The following is a 20,112-nucleotide window of genomic DNA, read 5'->3' as shown; positions in this document are numbered from 1 at the left end:
GAACGCACAATTTGCGCTCTCTGTATTTGCGAACCTAATGTAGGTGTTCACAAATGCGTTTGAACGCACCCCACCTGCATTCAAACACAACATACAAGAAAACCTTTTTTTCCCTAAAATATACACTATAACAAGAATAAAAGATACCCCTAAAGTATATCAATGCTCGAGACGACATCGGTGAAACCCGAATCGTATCACACCGAAAAAGAGGAAACTGAACAATGGGAAGATGAGCATGAAGATCATGAAGAGGCTGCGGAAGAAGAAGAGGAGATGATGCATGCTGAGTTGAGTCTCCATGCCTATTCAGGCTCATATGCTCCTAGGACACTACGGTGCAGGGCATGCCATGGAGTTTGGCGACAGTCTTCGCCAAAAAAGGGTGTGCCAACTCTGCAAAGTGAGCATACTTGCTCAACCTATCTACCACAATAAATATCACTAAAAATCTATGTACCAATGGTAGACCTTCGATAAAATCCATTGATATATATTCCCAAACTCTATCTGGCATTGGTAAAGGCTAAAGAAGTTCGGCCGATTTCATCGTCTCCACCTTTGCTTATTGGCAAGTCTCGCACACCAACACGTGCTCTCTAATGTCCTTTCGTAATCGAGCCTGGGTACAACTCTTGGAGAGTCTTTTATAGGTCCTCAATATGCCTTCTGATATGGTGTGGAACACCCTATTTAATATCTAGATTGATTGTAGGAAGCAGTCCGCGCAATCGAAGAAAAATATTCATCAAATATTCTTCCATAGTCAAAAAATTGCGAAACCAAGAGTGGTTGAATCCACTGGCTCATGAGTAGGGAAGGTTTCTCTAGTCCGCGCGGATGGTGAAGCGATGCCCAATCAAATACGACCTCCATTTGGTGACGACATGCAACATAGCCAACATTTGTTATTTAATATTTTATTTAGATATAATTAACATAAAAATATTAAGAGTTTTTTATGCGAATCAGATTAGATCGGATCACATCAAAGGGAGATTAGACTCAATGGATTGAGTCTAATTATATTATTTGGTTATTTGGTTTAGTTAGAGTCTTAGTGATACGATTCGGACTTCACCGACGTCGTCTCGAGCTTGGATTTACCTTAGGATAAGATTGAGTTTTAGGATAAGATTGAGTTTTAGGATAAGATTGTGTTTTAGGATAAGATTGAGTTTTAGGATAAGATTGTGTTTTAGGATAAGATTGAGTTGTTGGTTAGCCTATAAAAGTATGCGTAGGGCAACCAAAATTAGGAATTGATTATTGAGAATTGAGTTTGCCTTGCCTCCTTCGTCTTCTTCGCTCCCGTTCCCTCAATCTCCCCGGCGACACCGCTTCTAATCTCCCTCGACAGGCCAATCACCCTAGTCCCTTAGGAGTGGCCTTCTTCTCCCCCTTCTTCCAATTTATCCATCGCTATCCCTAACTTTTCCATCATCCATAACCCTTCCACCATCACTTTTACACCGGTGCCACCCCATCAACACCGGCCCTCCACAATCCACCATTACCCAGGATTTCGTGCCTTCATCCACGGAATCCAAAAACAGAGTATCCTGACGTTCGTCTACTAAACGAACGATATCTCGAGATCCCCAACTCCAATTCGCTTGAAACTAGATCCGTTGGAAAGCTCTTTTCCGGGCCTACAACATATCGAAATTTCACAGTGATCCAACGGCGGGATATTTCGGGATCTTATCTTAAAGTTCCGTGCAAGATCGTAACAATCTGGTATCAGAGCCATAGCACCAAAAGAGGGTTCGTATCAAGCTGGTATCAGAGCCTATAGCCGAGGAAGGATCATACCAAGCTGGTATCAGAGCCTATAGCCGAGGAAGGATCGTATCAAGCTGGTATCAGAGCCACCGTTCCTCGGACAAGCGCTTCCAATGACGACCACCAGATCCATGGCTGCACGGCGTGATGATGAAGAAGAGATTCTCCCAATAGAGGAGGAAGAGACGATTGCGGGGACTTCCACCCGCGGAACCATCCGATCTAATCGGAATACGGAAGAGCCTAGCGTTCTATCCATGTTGGGGTCTATTTCAGAGCAGATGGCCATCAACCACCAGATGATGATGGAGATGATGCGGGAACTACGGGCGCCAAGGAAGCAATGTCTAACGGGAAGGCACCATCGACCCCACGACGCGAGTCCACCACCTTGAATCAATCCTCACCGGTTCAGCCTTTGCAACCACAAGAGCCGCTGCTACCACCACCCTATGGGCAGAGGCAAGCAAGGATGGTTACACCAGGACCAGTTGCGAGTGAACCCATCCGACGAGCGAATCACCATGGAGACCACATTGGAGATCAAGATCCATGGGCGGGCCGATACGATCCGGAACCACGGCGAGTTGATCTAAACCGAAGGAGGGATCATCAACCCTTCATGGTGCATCCTCCGCCGGTTAGACAAGGAGTTGGGCATGATCCGGAACGAGACAACGGCATTCGTGGACAAGTCGTGCGTCTCGAATTCCCCAAGTTCAAAGGTGGCGATCCAATTGATTGGTTGTATAGGGCGGAGCAATTCTTTGCATACCAAGGTACGGCGGAAGAATACAAGGTGACGCTTGCAAGCTTCCACCTTGAGGATGCGGCGCTTCATTGGTTTCGATCAGCCAATGCCATTGAGGCCATCGAAACTTGGGCTGAATTTTGCGCCGATATCACACGGCGATTTGGAGTATCGGGCTATGAAGACTTTGATGCTCTCCTCTCAAAGACGGTTCAGAAGACCACGGTTGGGTCATACCAAGAAGAATTTGAGAGGATTAGTAGCCGATGTCATCCACCATGGATGGATCGGCAACTTCGCAAAGACTTCATCTCCGGGCTGCGGGGTGACATACAAGCCGATGTGAGGGCTTTAAGGCCTAGAACCTTAAAGGAGGCCTTCCAAGATGCGGTGCTTATGGAAGACAAGCATAGAGCCATGAAGATACACTGGAAGCGAGTTGGACAAGCCAAGGAAGCCGCACTCAAGCTCTACCAAACATAGCGGCGGGAAACACTAGCGGAGTACCAAGAGCTGCTACGGCATTGATACCTCCTCGAGCACCCTTGAAGCCATCCCAAGATGTGAAGTACGCACCTAGAGGTCCGGGGCGAGCACTCACACCTGCCCAAGTAGAAGAAAGAAGAGCCAAGGGCTTATGCTTCCGTTGTGATGAGAAGTTTGTACCGGGGCATCGTTGTGCTAAACCGATGGGATCGGTGATGCTCATCGATGGATTGGAGGAAGCGGAGGATGAGCTTGCAGCTGAAAAAGCGCAGATGTGGCTGGACATCGAGGAGAAGAAGTTGAGGAGCAAAACGTGGAGGACGTGATAGCTGAAATCTCCCTCCACGCTTATTCGGGGACGGCGGCGCCAAAGACATTGCGGGTGAACGGAGTAGTCAAGAAGACCACAGTGAGAATCTTGATTGACACCGGGTCCACCCACAACTTCATTGACAAGAGGCTCCTTAGGAAGATTGGGCTCGAGTCGGAACCCACGGAAGGGTTCGATGTGACATTGGAGATGGCACCACCTTGCGAGCAGATTTTATTTGTGGAGGTGTGGTATTGAAGGTGCAAGGCCAAAGTTTCACATTGGATCTTTATCCATTGGCCTTGCGAGGAGCTGATATTGTTTTGGGAACCCAATGGCTTCAAAGCTTGGGGCCCGTAACATTTGATTTCTCAAACCTCACACTGACCTTTCGGAGGAATGGAAGAAAGGTACTGCTGGATGGAAATCAACCGCGGCAAGGACCAACATTGCAACCACTTGTAGGCTTTCCTAGTGCAGGGGACCGAGCTCTACTATTGCAAATGGCTGTTCCTGAACCAGAACATCCCTCACCAAGGAGAATAGCCGCTGACTTGCAAGAGCTGCTGCATGAGTTCCAGGATCTCTTCGAGGAACCCCGAGGACTGCCGCCGAACCGTCGCCATGACCATCGCATCTTCATAAGTGAGTTTTGGTCCGAGTTCTTCAGATTGCAAGGGACTCAAATCAATCTTAGTTCAGCTTATCACCCCGAGACGGATGGCCAAACCGAGGTGGTGAATCGTGGACTAGAGCAATACTTGCGATGCTTTGTGGCGGATCGACCAAAGGATTGGGTCAAATTTCTTCCCCGGGCCGAGTGGTCATACAATACCGCTCATCACTCAAGCATTGGCATGACCCCATTTGAGGCGGTTTATGGGCGCACTCCCCGTCTTGCGTGCCTACGATAGACTCGCGGCGACGGATAGGACTGAGCTTGACTTGGAGCTTGCTGATCGAGATGAAACATTGAGACGGCTCAAGACTCACCTAGCCACAAAGACAAAACCGCATGAAGCAAATGCATAACAAAGGCGGACGTGAGCGAGAATTTGAGGTGGATCAATTGGTGTTCGTTCGAGCTCAACCGTATCGATAGTCCACATTGAGGCCAATTTTGAACCAAAAGTTGGGATACAAGTACTATGGTCCGTACCGAGTGCTACAACGAATCGGTCCAAAGTAGCTTACCGATTGGACCTACCCGAAGGAACCAGGATACATCCCGTCCTCCATGTCTCGGCATTGAAGGCCCAGATCGGGCCTAACCATGTAGTGGGTTCGACCTTACCCGAACCAATGGAGGAAGATGGCTCCAATGAGCCGGTTCGAGTCCTAAGTCGTAGGAGAAGACGCCAAGGATCCAGATTAGAGACTGAAGTGCTGATTGAGTGGTCTGGGCAAACCTACGACGAGTCTACATGGGAGCTAGAGACAGACATCATGGATCGCTTCCCAAATTTCAAACCTTGAGGACAAGGTTGCGGAAGCGTGGTGGATTGATACGATTCGGACTTCACCGACGTCGTCTCGAGCTTGGATTTACCTTAGGATAAGATTGAGTTTTAGGATAAGATTGAGTTTTAGGATAAGATTGTGTTTTAGGATAAGATTGAGTTTTAGGATAAGATTGTGTTTTAGGATAAGATTGAGTTGTTGGTTAGCCTATAAAAGTATGTGTAGGGCAACCAAAATTAGGAATTGATTATTGAGAATTGAGTTTGCCTTGCCTCCTTCGTCTTCTTCGCTCCCGTTCCCTCAATCTCCCCGGCGACGCCGCTTCTAATCTCCTCGACAGGCCAATCACCCTAGTCCCTTAGGAGTGGCCCTCTTCTCCCCCTTCTTCCAATTTATCCATCGCTATCCCTAACTTTTCCATCATCCATAACCCTTCCACCATCACTTTTACACCGGTGCCACCCCATCAACACCGGCCCTCCACAATCCACCATTACCCAGGATTTCGTGCCTTCATCCACGGAATCCAAAAACAGAGTATCCTGACGTTCGTCTACTAAACGAACGATATCTCGAGATCCCCAACTCCAATTCGCTTGAAACTAGATCCGTTGGAAAGCTCTTTTCCGGGCCTACAACATATCGAAATTTCACAGTGATCCAACGGCGGGATATTTCGGGATCTTATCTTAAAGTTCCGTGCAAGATCATAACAATCTGGTATCAGAGCCATAGCACCAAAAGAGGGTTCGTATCAAGCTGGTATCAGAGCCTATAGCCAAGGAAGGATCGTACCAAGCTGGTATCAGAGCCTATAGCCGAGGAAGGATCGTATCACTTAGCATGTTAGGATTTTATTTAATTAGCTAAATCCAACTCTGTGTAGTTTTGAAAAAATATTCGTAAAATATCTACACATATCCAAATAATATCAAACTAGTTGGATAAGGTCTCCAACCTCGACATCTACAACTTTGATATTCATGGCTTCTCCAGATTCGGAATCTACTTGCGATGAAACGAAGGGTGAATCGAGAAAGATAAGGAAGACTGGTTTAGTTGATTTGTTAGGGTTTCAACTTAATTGTTGGTTTGTTAGGATTTGTTAGAGTTGTTTAATTTAGTTGATAAGTCCCTAAGAGCAACTCCAACCGGGCTCCAAATTTAGAGCTAGCAATAGTGGGGCTCCAAATTTGGAGCCCCACCATAAAAATGGAGCCCGGCTCCGTTTGTCATTTCAACCTTTTGAAATACCAAAATTGCCCAATAATTATTACATTCAATAATTTTAATTCCATTTATATCATTTATTAAATAATTTAGTTAGTTAAACTGAGTATATAATTAGTTTTACTAATCAGTTTTTAACAAAAATAATACCATTGGAAAGGTCTCATCGAGACCTTTAAAATGAATCTAATATTAAATTATTTTTGAGTTAATTTAAAAATTAAAATTTTTAATCCTAAAATATAATTACTTAAAATTATTCTTAATATAAATATTAAATATTAAAATATATTTGATATGAAATACATCAAACATGAAATATATTAAAAATGAAACCGAGACCGGAACTGGTTGCTACGGAACTGGAACCGGTGGCTACGAAATTGGAATATTAAACATCTATTGTTTTTATTATGTTTGATTAATTTTTGCTTATTTATTGTAATGCAATTTTGATATTTTTAGTTAATGACATGTAATGTTTATTTCGATGTTTATTTTGTGTAATGTAATTTCTATGCATTTAATTAAAAAATTAGTAATTTAAAATTAGTTCTGAAACTATTAAATATTAGTCTTATTTTAAAGATCTCAATGAGAGTTTTCTAACCATATATTTTTTATTAAAAAATAATAATGCTAAAATAACCTATTAAGTAATTTAAAATAGCTAATATAATAATATATATTATATTATTATTTTAATATATATAGAGCCCGGTGCATTGGAGTGCACCGCGCTCTTGCTCCATTTTTGGCTCCATATTTGGAGCCTTTGGGCTCCAAATATAGAGCCACGATTGAAGATGCTCTAAGGTGAGCCTCTATATACATGTGGAGAAAATCCTAATTGAATGATGATGATGATGTTATTGGAATTGGCTTTAGCCTTATCTCCTTCTCTACTTGACTCTAGCCATTGGCGCCCTCTCCTACCTCCCTTCTTTTACTGCCCAAGTCTTTGGTTGACCTCTTCCAGCCTCTAACTACCCTTTTCCACAATAACTTCTTTCTCTTTATACCAAAAACTAACTCTAGCATCCATCTAGCCATTGGAGGACCATCAAGTTAGTATCTAATTGACCTTCGACCACTATTTGGTTGATATCTTGAGATCTAACCGTCCAAATCCGGTAATCTTGGATTCTTGGAAAGCTCTCTTCAAGGACAACAACGCATCCAAAATTCAGGAGGATTTAGTTAGTTAGATTGTTCGTAAATCCCCTTGGAAGTTGGGTGCTTCATAAACTCCAGAACCGTTGCCGACCGGATTAGGCTGATTTGTAATATTTTACAACAAATAAATTTTTTGTATGCCAAATATGTAAAATTAGATAAATTAATATCTATAAATAATATATAACATATTATTAGTAACAATATTAATATTTACTATTTAAATAAGTAAATTATAAATTGTAAATCATTTAAAAAAATATGCACGTAAATAGATACCCGATTTCCGTATCCGACCCATATTCGAATCCGTATCTAAATTTTTTTTAAAATTCTATCCGTATTCGAATCCGTATCTGTTTTTTTTTTAAATTTTTATCCGTATTCGAATCCGTATCCAAATTTGATAAAATTTTTTTATCCGAATCCGATTTGAGTAGAGTGAGAAAGTGGGTCGAATCATAGTTAATGAGACTTGTTTTCACCCGTTAGCAGGAGTTTACTAGCGCAACACGAGTTCTCCAAATTATAACAGCAGACAGCCGCAATTTACGGTTTCTTTAATTTACAAGGACCACACTTACGTTTAGACCGAAGCTTCTGATGGCTCCGCCTAGAAGAGGGAAACCAAAGGCCGCCGCCGCTGCCGCCGCCGCCGCTTTTCCAGGCTGCCTTCGTCTAATTCCTCCCTCCACCGTCGCCATTTCCGTCCACGCCAAGCCCGGCTCCAAGGTCGCCACCGTCACTGGTTTGCATACCCTTCTTCTCTCTCTCCCTTTTCCTTTCTATCTAAACCTTTTTTGTTCCTTTTTTGATTTCTTTGTGCGCTTGATACGAGGAGTTTTTTTTTTTTTTTGAATTCTTTGTTTGCTTGATACGAGGAGACTCAGATCTCAGCGACGAGGCTGTGAGCGTGCAGATCGATGCTCCAGCGAGGGACGGCGAAGCTAACACGGCGCTACTCGAATTCATCAGCTCGGTGAGCCCTTTTCTTCGAATTTGGAAATTAGTTTCTATTATAAGGAGAAGTTGGTGTGAAAATAAACTTTGAAACACATCTTATTAAATTTGTTCAATTTGCTCAAAGGTTAATTATTGATCTGATTTGAAGAAACATGTATATGTGTCAAACGAGATTAAAGAAAAGGGAATTCAATGTCTTAGATTATTTCATGAACAATCTGGACGCTAGAATATTTTGCTTTTCTCCTGTTCTGTTAGAGGAACCGCTGGAAGAGCACCATCTTTCCACTTACATCTTTTCAGCACAATTAACTGGAGTGGCATGTGATCTTGTTGTAATAATTCATTGGTTATATGTAATCTAATGCATTTGTAACATTATTAAAAGAAGATGGAAAAAGAGGAAAGTAAGTGGAATAGAATTCTCATCTACTCCCTGCATATTCAGCTACTGCAATAATCTATGCCGGATATCCTACATAAGTCAAGAGTGCAATCTCCTCTTAGCTGTGTTATGTAAATATACAGTTTATATCTCAACTTTGTAATGTTGGTTGATATATGAACGGAGGAGAAGTGTTGTGCTTCTTGTTCTGCTGGGATTAGGAATTTTTGTAGGAATAAGCATCTTATATAGTCTGAGTTGTTATCTTAAGGATGAAAAATACTTCTAATTCTCTTCTCTCTCTCTCTCTCTCTCTATATATATATATATATATATATATATATATATATATATATATATATATATATATATATATATATATATATATATATATATATATATATATATAAAACACACACACTATGTCGAATAATCTATAATCATCCATATACTACTGTTTTACCTAGCACGAAATAGGGTTGGACCAAAAAAATGCAAACTAAGAACATAGCTTGCATTGGGTGTGCTTATATTTAGGAAAAATGTACTATAAGTGACAACATCAAAACATCATTGACAAATAGTTGCTCATATAACTTAATTGACAATTTTGATAGCTCACAATAACCAAACTTGAGATCTTTAGAGCACTTACTAATTGCTTTTCGTTTTGTTCGATCCAATCATGACAAAAGGAACATGTCATACTAGTTCTAAACATGGATGGTCGTGCTGATCGGCACGGGGCGTGCCGGTTGGCACTTGCCGTGCCGGCGGCGTATTGGCACGTGGCACGACGACACGTCTCCTAATAACTTCGCCGCTCACTATCGACCTCGTCGTTGAGCTACCTGTCGTCGATTGCCGATCGTTGATCGCCGCCCGCCACTCGCCGTCGCTTCGTCATATGCCCTAGCCTGAGAGAGAAGAGAGATTGAGAGAGAGAGAGAGAGAGAGAGAGAGAGAGAGAGAGAGAGAGAGAGAGAGAGAGGGGCTAAAAACATAAGTTGCGGATCGGCGAGCGGCGGGCGGCGATCGGCGAGCGATAGCGACGGTAACTGCAAAGGTGAAGGTGAGTATCTCTTACCTTTTTCTCTCCTTCTCTTACGACACGGCTGGTAAGTGCCGCGGCACGTGCCATGCCGTGCTGTGCCGGCCGGAGGTCGGCATGGCCATCGTTGGTTCTAAACTAGTGCATGTTTCATTTCGCTCTTTTGTAGCACATCTTATCAATGTTGTACAAAGGGTCAGGATATTTTTATTTAGAACTTAAAATTATTCAAGTGCAGTTTTGGACCTGCTAATTTTTAATTCAGTTTAGGATAAATATCATGTCAATCTAATTTCTCTTGTTTGCTTTACTTGAAGACACTGACTAGATTGAATTAGGTTTGAACAAGAAATGAAGTTTAAGGATAAGGTTTTATGGCTATCTTCATCTATTATACTTTACAAGGTAAAAGTGGAAAAAAGTGAAGCATTATATGATGGAAGTCTATTTATTTGAAGCTGTCCTTATCTTACTCTAACAAGAACTAGCTGCATGCTGCTATCATATAGCATGCCGCTGATTGGTAATACAAGGTTAATGCTCTCGAGTTATTAATCACGAGTAAACTTTTTTCTACATGTTCCCCATTTATCTTAGAATAGGATTTTCACATTTTATTATTGGGGAAAGCATCCACCCATCTTCATGTACGAGATTCTTTGACAGTAATAGTTTTGATGTGTATTTTGCTGACTAATGTACAATGATAGAATATAAATGCTAAAACTTTGTTGTGAACTCTTTCTTCAGTATTAGCTCTTAGAATTGCATTTTGTAGCGTCACCTTCTTAGGAAACAAATAACAGGGTTCAAGTTCATAATTTTGCTTGTCCCTTCTTTTATGTTATCACTGAGCAAAATGTGAAAGACTATGATACAACCGTAGGTTAGGGTTATCTCAGAAAGACTAAAGGTTGGCCAAGCAAAGAATAAAAGTGGCTTTCATACTAGGGCACCCTGGTCTAGCCGACTGGATTGGTTTTGATTGGCTAGAACTTTGTGCTGTCACTTGACTGGCGGATATGTCTTGGTCTTAGTGAGAGTTAGCTATGAAAAGGACTTGAGGACTTGGCTAAGAGATAGATCAAGTGGGCAGAGGCTCTGGACTTGATGGGCTGGCACGGGTTTATCGAGTCCGACAAGAGCTTCGGACCGGTTCAGGCTGTTAGGTATAGAGTTTTAGACTGAAATTTGGTATGGAAGTGGGTTAGATTTTTAGCTTGAGATGAGCTAGACTTTGAGCCGTGGAACAAGGGTTAATAGGCGAAAACCTTGGCTAGCCTGCAGCAACTTACGTAGTGGGGCCTTGGGCCAGCTAGGGTTTTGGCGCCCCTACTGAGTGGGGAAGCACGTCTAGGGTAGGGGTGAGGCCGACTTGGTTAGGGGAGATCTTGGCTAATGTTTTGGCTGTAGTGGAGCAAGGAAAATGATGATTAGGAGATGGGGAATGGTCAGTGAATCGGAAAGGGGTAGCGATGGTGATGGGGACACCACTTTTCGTCAAGTTTATTTTCGTAAGCACAAAAGGGCTGCACCCATGACCCTTTGGCTTAACGAGAGTTGTGACTAGTCATCTTCTAGGGCTATTTTCGTCTTTTGTCTTTTACTTTATTTTGCCTATATAAAGGCTTGTAATTATCTTTTATGGGTTAATGAATATTTTGAGAGTTTTTGCCTATTGAGTGTTTGTTGGTGGATTCCAACATCGGTGGATTCCGACACCCCGATTGGTAGATTCCACGGGTTTAATTATTTCTCTCTACTTTTTTTTTTCAACTCTACAATCAAGACGTTGTCCTGTATCAGATGACTTAGTTGCGGCGGGAGCTTGGTGGTGGTGGTGGTGTGACCTAAGGCTAAAGGTGACGGTGATTTGGGCTAAGGATGAGAAGACACGTATAGGGTGAAGGCTGGTCGTGGAAGAGGGTGATGGTGGTGGCAACGTGGAGGCCGAGTGGAGTAGTGATGAGCTTGGTTAGTGGTAGCTGCAGTTGTGAATGGTAGGCTTGAGACATCGACGGTAGAAATGAAGGCCTTTTGGTAGGTAGGAACGGGTGGCATTTATATTGGAGGCTATTCGTACTCAACCCGACTCAACTAACATACTTGATGAGGACTCAACGAAATTAAAAGACAAATATGTTTAGACCGAACTAGGCCTAAACTAACTCATGCGATAAGCAAATAACACAATATGAAATGCAAAGAAAGGAACTAGACTTATCTGACATAGTTGGTCTGCCGGCTTGGGCTAATTTTGACTTGGACCCAGATTCAGAACTAACTCATGCCATAAGCAAATAACACAATATGAAATGCAAAGAAAGGAACTAGACTTATCCGACATAGTTGGCCCGTTGGCTTGGACTAATTTTGACTTGGACCTAGATTCAGTCCAGATCGTAGTATTCTACAACGCTTCCATTCATCTTGACCACAAGGTGAGAATTAAAGGAAACCAAGCCATGTAATCTGATTTAGCCATCTGAGTCGCTTTCTCCTCCTTGAAGTTAGTCTCATTTGGCTCCTTCCATCAACATGATTGTAGTCGGCCTTGTGCACTTGTGTCTTAGGATAAATTTTTTATCATAGTAAAAGCACAAGCCTACGTGTAGGAGGCCGTGGTTGAGCTCTGAAGGCTGTGAGCACCTTTGGCCCAACTCTGGCCATTGAGCCAATTTGCGTGTCTGTCTTGGCCTCAGGTGGAGTTGCCACTGGCTGAGGTAGCTCTAGAGTGTCTGTCGCTATCCATGGTGGCTTTCTACCGGTCTTCAGCATCAAAGCTTCTTCTCTTTTACCTAAGTAAAGCGGAAGGTGTCCGTTAGAGATAGAGGTTGAGTTGTCTTCACCTTGGCTTGGATCATATGTTTCGATTACGAGCGTATCAGGGTTTGATTGGTCTTGATGTCAAACCTGGAAATTATGTGTGATTGGGCTAAGGCAAGGTGTAGAATATGATTTCGGTGGCGTTTAGGCGTGTGAGTAGGCTAAATTGATGAGGAGAACGAGAGGAACTCGCTGGTAGTGGTGGTTTGGGAAAATGACATGGCTTGATAGATGATAACCCTTGGTAAAGGTTAGGTGGTAGCTTAGTGCAAAATTGCAAAAATAGGTTAATGGATGTGTTAGGATACTTGTGGGTATTATTGACGGTGAAAGGTCGAAGATGGAGAAGTGGGTTGGCCTCAAGGATTGAGGGAAACAACCAAACAAAAAGGATCTAAGAAAAAAGACGAGAGAATTGAGGGAGAAAGAGAGTTTTAGAGAGTTAGAGGAAGATAGAGTTTGGAGAGATAGACTTCAATCAAATATTCAATGCTTAATCAAGATAGGCTACCTAGACACATAATTATAGGCTAAACTATGTTGTAAAGACCCTAAAGATAAATACAAAGAAAACACATTTAGAAATACAAAACAAACTTGTCATCATGTTTGCTTTTCATTCTGCCATAGATAGAGTTCAAATCTAGATAAACTTTGAATATAAAAGTTGTAGATTAGGTTGTCATCAATCTTATCCAATTAGTTTCGTAAATTTTGGACCTTATATCTTATGAATATTCTCTCAAAACTGCATAGGTTTGAATTCAATTAACTAAGCAATTTCTAACCTACTACGACTCACTAAATTATAGAAGCAAATAAGATAACAACCCATTGAGCTAATATCCCTAAGATGTGATATGACCTAACCCGGTTCGTATCATATTGGATGCCATGACAAAGATTGCTAATGAAGGTACTTCACAAAGTGCAGTCCGACCACCCATGTACTAATACAAACCGAGTTAGCTCGGATTATACCTAGGGGACATTGGACTCAATGAATTGAGTCTATTTGTCTTATCTAATTTTATAGTTTAGTTAGAGTCTTAGTAAGTCAGAAATTTATTTAATTAGCTAAATATAGAACTGTGCAGTTTCGGGAAATTATTTAGAAGATATTCTTTAGGTATCCGAATATTATTAAACTGCATGGATAATATCAGCAATCTTAAGATCTACAACTTTCGTATTCAAGGTTTCTCAAGATTCGAACTCTATCTGTAGCAAAACGAAGGGCTAATCCGAGAAAGATAAGAAAGACTAGTTTAGTTAAGTTTATTTAGGACTCTTTTAATTTAATCTCTATAAATATGATATTATGGCTCGTACCTTGGTATGCTTGGGATGAAGAATTAACTAGCTTTTGCCCTTGCATCTCTCTCAACTTAGCCACCGGCTTCAACATCTCCCACCTCCCTCTTCACCAACCAACACTCTTCCATTAGCAAGGTCTCGTTTAGCTTCTAATATCTCTTCCGTTGATTTCCTTAGTCCTATAGGGCAGGCCTACTTCTTTCCCTTCTTATCTAAACTATCAATCTACCTAACCACCACTATCATCATCCACCATCGACGCCATCTCTATTATTATCTACAAACCGATCCACCCACTACCTACACCATTGTCGGTTTGTCATCCAGATTTGACCCCAATATCGTCCAACTAGTTTCATAATTTTCTAGCATCCGAAAAATATTCGGTGTACATTCTCCCTCAAGCAGAGTTGTCTGCGATTCAGATTGACCCCAAGTCTGTTCGTATCAATTTGGTATCAAAGCCAACATTCTTTGAACCATGATGAATACCACTAGATCAACAGCAGCAAAGCAAGTGGAGCAAATATCACAAATAACGGATCTAGCCATAGAGACGGAACAAGAAGTACCATCTAGATCGCCATCTCCATTGCGTTCGCAAGATTCGACGGAGGACCATGCTAATTTATTGCAAATGTTGGCATTCGTGGCGCAAAACATGATGGCAATTCAAGCAACCCTCTTGGACATGAATCACCACCTTCGAAGGTGTACCCCAGACCCTACCACCCATGGGGTGAATGTCTAAGGTGGCATGCCACCTCGAACCAATGTCGTCGCCGATCCTGATCCACTCGCGCCCACTAACGAACTAGTGATGGCCGCAACTTTTGTGGTGCCTCCCCCGGCCTCGGCTTAACTAGATCAGCATCCTCCACCTCATGACCAGCATTGTAGGCCAGAGGAGCGTCCACCGTTGGAAAGGACCAACAATGGTCAATTCAGCAAGCACTATGGCCTCGGCGCGACGAACCACAACGTCAACGTGCAGAGTTTCCACTCTTGTATCCTATACCACCTATGGCAGCAAACGATCAAGAAGACTCATGGGATAAGTGGGATGAACCCCACCATCGACCAAGGGCAGAGGCAAAGGTGAAGAACCAGCTAGAGGCCACAACTAAGGACTAGTTAGGTACTTTCACTTGGGAGGATGAGAAGGACTCAAGCCAAGTTGATCCGATCAACTTAATTATAAATTTGTGTCCAAACTTTCTTTGTGTTTCAGGCCTGAAGAGTGGCCACTTGCAAGGACCAGATGTGATCAAACCCTGGTTAGCGAAGATGCTCGGACTTGGCTCAAATGTTGAAAGAAAGGATTCGACAACCACAAAAAGGTTCGTAAACCACCATGGATATCTTGAGGATAAGATGGTTAGAAGCATAGTGGATTGATACAAACCAGGTTAGTTTGGATCATATCAAGGGGATATTAGGCTCAATGGGTTGAGTTTGTTTAGTTGGAAATTTATTTAATTAGCTAAATCTAGCTTTGAGCAGTTTTGGAAAAATATTTAGAAGTTATTCTTCAAATCTTCGGATAGTATGAACCACATAGATAAGATCGGCAACCTTAGGATCTACAACTTTCCTATTCAAGGTTTCTCAAGATTTAAACTTTATCTGCAGTAAAACAAAGGGCTAATATGAGAAAGATAAGATTGATTTAGATAAGTTTGTTTAGAACTCTTTTTATTTGATCTCTATATATATGACCTTATGGTTTGTATCTTAGGTATGCTTGGCACGAAGAATTAATTGACTTTTTCCCTTGTATTTCTCTCAACTTGACTATCAGCCTCAACATCTCCCACCTCCTTCACCAATCTACGCCACCTCTTCCGTCGATAAGGTCTTGTCTAACTTCTAATTTTCTTCTTTCACCGATTCCGTTAGTCCCGTAGGGTAGGCCTACTCTTTTTCCTTTTCCTCTGAACTATTAATCTACCTAACCACCACCATCATTATCCACCATCGACGCCATCTCCATTATCATCTACAAGCTGATCCACACCCGCCACCTACACCATTATCAGTTTGTCATCCATATTAGACCACGATATCATCCAAATCTAAAAAGAGTCTAAATTCAATAACCTAGATCTGGAAGTTACGAAACTATTCCAATTGGTTTCATAATTTTCTAGCATCCAGAGAATATTCAACGAATATTGTCCCTCAACTGTGTAGAACTGTCCGCGATTCGGATTGACTCTAAATCGGTTTGTATCATGTACTTGGTTGAAGATTCTTTCAAACTTGTCTTGATAGATCTGGATAGAGGAGAATTGAACAAACTTCGATAGGATTGCCTAAAAGTCATCATACCTATATGATCCAAATCGTTCACAAATTGCCTCGCGAATGCGTCCCATGTCTGAACGAACGGTTTCATTGTGCCAATTGGAACCATTTTATTGCAATGTTTTCTAGATATAGGGAGGCCAACAACACCTTATGATCCTCCAGTGTCTTGGTAGACTACAACAAAATTAAATTCTTGTGACATTTTATGTGTGGCAAAAAATAGAAAATGCATCACAAAAAGTATTTGCAATGACTTAAAAAGTCATCGCAGGTTGTTGAAAACATTGCCGTCGCAAAAATATTTATGATAGTATAATACTAAGTTGATGCAATTGAGTAATTATTTGCGACGCTAATTGCCATCACAAATATTTGGGAATGTCGACGCGATTAATATGTTATTGTTACCATCTGAATTAATTGTCATTGCCATCTCTTTTTGTGACGGTTATTTATAGCAACAAATACATGAATTTACATCAGGTACAATATGTGTTGCAACTTGCAAATAATATATTTTTAACAACTTACATCCGACACGAAAGATAATTTAATTAATAAAGTAATATTTATTTTAACTTCTTTTGCATCCTGTAGTAGGTGTCACAAATGGTACAATATTTTGTAACACTATTTAGCTTGTCATAAAAAGTAGTTTTTTTTATAATCAAGTTATATTTTTATCGACGTTTATATGTTGTCCCAAAAGGTAGTTTTTATTAAATTTTTTTTTGTCAATTACATTCTTTAATACAAATATACAATGTAGTGATATTTTTGAGACTATCTAAGACAAACGACAACTTATCATCCACAACATGAATAAACCTGTAGTATAAATTTAGCAAAGTATCAACCAATAATTGCATTAACAAAACAAAATCTTCATAAACATAAGAACTTGTTTATAAGTAAATGATAAATTAAATCATACATGACAAACTAAATCATCTCACTAACTAATTAAAGCCATTCAAGATATGAAATTTGATTCTACAAGTAAAAGCATGTCACACTCCGCAGTAAGCACTTGAGAAAGAACTATCAAGGTTCTCCAAGATTGGTCTCCTGTAAAAATTTAAGAAATAAACTATTTAGAATTCGTACGTGTATTTGATATCATTGAATAAGATCATAAATAATATTTACCTCTCTTTATACGCAATTAAGTAAAACAAAATATCTAAAACAAAGGTGTCTAATAATCTTTAATTAATTTCTATGTAGTAAGAGTATTACACAAATTCATATGCCTGATCTTTTACTGCTGGTGATGATTTAGATGGTAGAACTACATGAGAATTTGGTGTGAACTGTGATCCCAAAATGGATGGCATTCCTGGAAAAGCAGATCGCATATGATCCATCCATGTTTGTACCGAACTCACTAATTCATCCATGCAATTTCGCGCCTCGATAAGTTGTTCTTGCATTGTTGCACATCTTTTGTTTGCTTCTGTAGCTTCTTGAACAGCTTGTTCATACTTTTGGGACAACATTGTTGACTTAGAAGATGTTTCACCATAATATGACTTGATAGTCTCACTTCGAGGGGCACAACGAATACGACTAGACCTATTAGGACCCATGACTTTAATGAATATCTCTTCACGGGTGGGAGCAAATTCTCACGGCCTCTGATGTTTGAGTAGTAGATTGCACCTCTGATTGTATGTTTTCCTGGATTCATGAAAATAGAACTTGTTAGTTCATGTCTTTCGACTATCTAAAAGACTAATTAAGATGCATACCCAACACTTTTCAGCCTCTGTATTAACCCACTTTCCATCTTTCTTTTGCCGACTCATCTCAAATATTTCAAGTTGATCAAGTTCATGATGTAGTGTTTCCTCCTATTCACAACAATAGTATCAAATTAATTATAAGGATAAAATTTTATGTTACATAAACTAAAGCTAATGAAATCAATTATTACCGCAGAGTAGGCAAGTTGTGTGAAACTAGTACGACCTGTCAAATGTGGCATCCCCTGATTTTTTGATCGATTTATCTTATTTCTATTGGAGACAACCTATATTGACAAGTAAATTGTTAATTATCTACATCTGAAAACAAAAAGAATAAAAATTAGGATTGACATAAAATAACACATATAGAGATAATTACTTGGAATTCTTCAGAGCCCCAATATTCACAGAGCTAGGCCCAATCATCTCGTAATCAATGTTTTAAAAAGCGGCCATGGGTGGCAGGCGGTCACCCCACCGCCTAGCGCCTAGGCGGAAGGCGGGCGACAAGGCGGGTGACAAGGCAGTCTAGCATTTTTAATATAAATAAATAAATAAGTATAGTATATACATAAATTTTAATAGTGCACTAAATCAAAACACTAAATAACATAATCACATTGGCTAATTGTTTATTAGTGATAACTGAATAACTAAGATATCTATTTACTAACTCTAGTTTATTCACATGAATCACATTTCAAAATCCTCTAATCAGAAATTATATACTTAAATAGCAGGCAATTAGTAATTCCCCCAATTAATAATGCATGACAGTGAAAAAAAATTTCCTCTGTAATCTCAATTCAATAATTCATAAAGCAATTAGCAATTAACTCCTCTAAATTGGTTAGTTTTATTAAACCCGATTCGCTATAAAACCCGACCCGCTCACTAATAACTGCATCTCGACTTGGCGGGCCGAAGCGCTAGCCCGCCAAGTCGGGCAAGGCGGCCCACCTAGCACTATTTAGCACCTAGGCAGCCGCCAAGGCGCTTGGCTGCCTTTTGCCGACGCCTTTCAATATGGCGGGGCGGCCGGTGCACCTCCTCGCCATGGCGGCCGTCTTTTCCGCTTTTCAAAACAGTGCTCGTAATATATTGGAAGGACGAAGATCAACCCGCTTGTGAGGTGTCTTTCCTTTGCTATAGTAGAACTTCACTAATTGTGAGTGATAGTTTTTATATAACCTGTTAAGAAAGCGAAATATACCCTTTCTTTGTTCTCCTTCCCATGAAAAGCAACTCTGTTTCACATTTAAAACAAATACTATTAAATTTATTGAAAGCGGAACTTAATTTTCTATGTATAAAAAAATGTTACTTACTCCAAAATAAATATATACGTACTTTAAGGCGAAGGTATATATTTTCTTTCACAGTATCTGGAACTTCTTTCCAATTCTTTGTTTTCAAAGGAACAAGCTGTCTTACTAGCATTCTGGCCTCAGAAGCAAAGCTAGCAGAATCTTTACCAGAAAAATCACCTTGCTTTGTAAATTTAAGGTCCTTAAGTTTTTCTCCTTGAGCTAATTTCCTTTTTGATCCCAATTGCTTTTCCTCGCCCTTTTCTTGATCGATTATTGGAACCTATTACTCAGATACAATATAAGTATCAAATACCATAAATTATTAGTACATTAATCAAATTAATATGAACAAAAACTTTTAGAAAACATAAGTTTAAATTTGGTACTAGTAGAATTTTATTGTCCAGTAGTAGCAAGATTTTGAGAAGAAGGCTCAGTCACTGAAGATTGCGTTGTTGGTACAAAGGAATTTGACGATGACATAAATTGTGTAGGAGCTTGAACTTCTATACCTCCTGTATATCTGAGGTGTCCTTTTGTGTCCTTTTCCACTAACCATCTTAAGAAAAATATATTCATAATCCATGTGAAATATCATAAGTGAAAAACTCTAAAATTTGAGATAAATTATATGAAATTGCTTACCAAATCTAGGAACTAAGCACACTGACGAATAATGTTAATAAAGAGAAAAGTCAAATAACTCACAAACTAAATGTTATAAGTGCTCTAAAAAAATAAGGTGACTACAGAGCTATATGCTGACATTACACTAATATAATGTCTTAATAATAATTAAGATATAAAATAGAAAAAAATGACCATAATGTAACACAATTTTAGGCCATTACTTCAACATCCATAATATTATCTCTGATATTCTAATTATTATCTTGATCTCTATCAAGGCAATCTGCATCGATAGCTGCTACTGGTTAATATGAACTTCAATATCATGTTGTTGGTACAGGTCCTCATCATGATCTGATTCTGACTCATTCAT

At 40.2% G+C, this 20,112-nt stretch overlaps 1 protein-coding gene across 5 annotated transcripts in view; it reads left to right on the top strand.

Annotated features, from left to right (window-relative positions):
- Positions 1-7,750: 7,750 nt before the first annotated feature.
- LOC140795321 (uncharacterized) overlaps positions 7,751-20,112 on the top strand; it is a 28,202-nt gene continuing 15,840 nt past the window's right edge. For 2 of the 5 annotated variants that reach the window (XM_073147821.1, XM_073147823.1), the window contains exons 1-2: positions 7,759-7,947; positions 8,084-8,178. In XM_073147821.1, the coding sequence (XP_073003922.1) occupies positions 7,803-7,947; positions 8,084-8,178 (240 nt within the window). In that variant the 5' untranslated portion in view covers positions 7,759-7,802. Of the gene's footprint in view, positions 7,948-8,083; positions 8,179-20,112 lie in introns of all 5 variants that reach the window. The other 3 variants (XM_073147820.1, XM_073147819.1, XM_073147822.1) reach the window with 3 other exon arrangements.

This window comes from Typha latifolia, chromosome 9 (genome assembly GCF_019914945.1).
Source record: "Typha latifolia isolate L0001 chromosome 9, TyphaL0001v2, whole genome shotgun sequence".
NCBI classification, from domain to species: domain Eukaryota; kingdom Viridiplantae; phylum Streptophyta; class Magnoliopsida; order Poales; family Typhaceae; genus Typha; species Typha latifolia.
The sequence above is the reverse complement of the archived record's forward strand: the minus strand, read 5'-3'. Positions and strand labels throughout refer to the sequence as shown.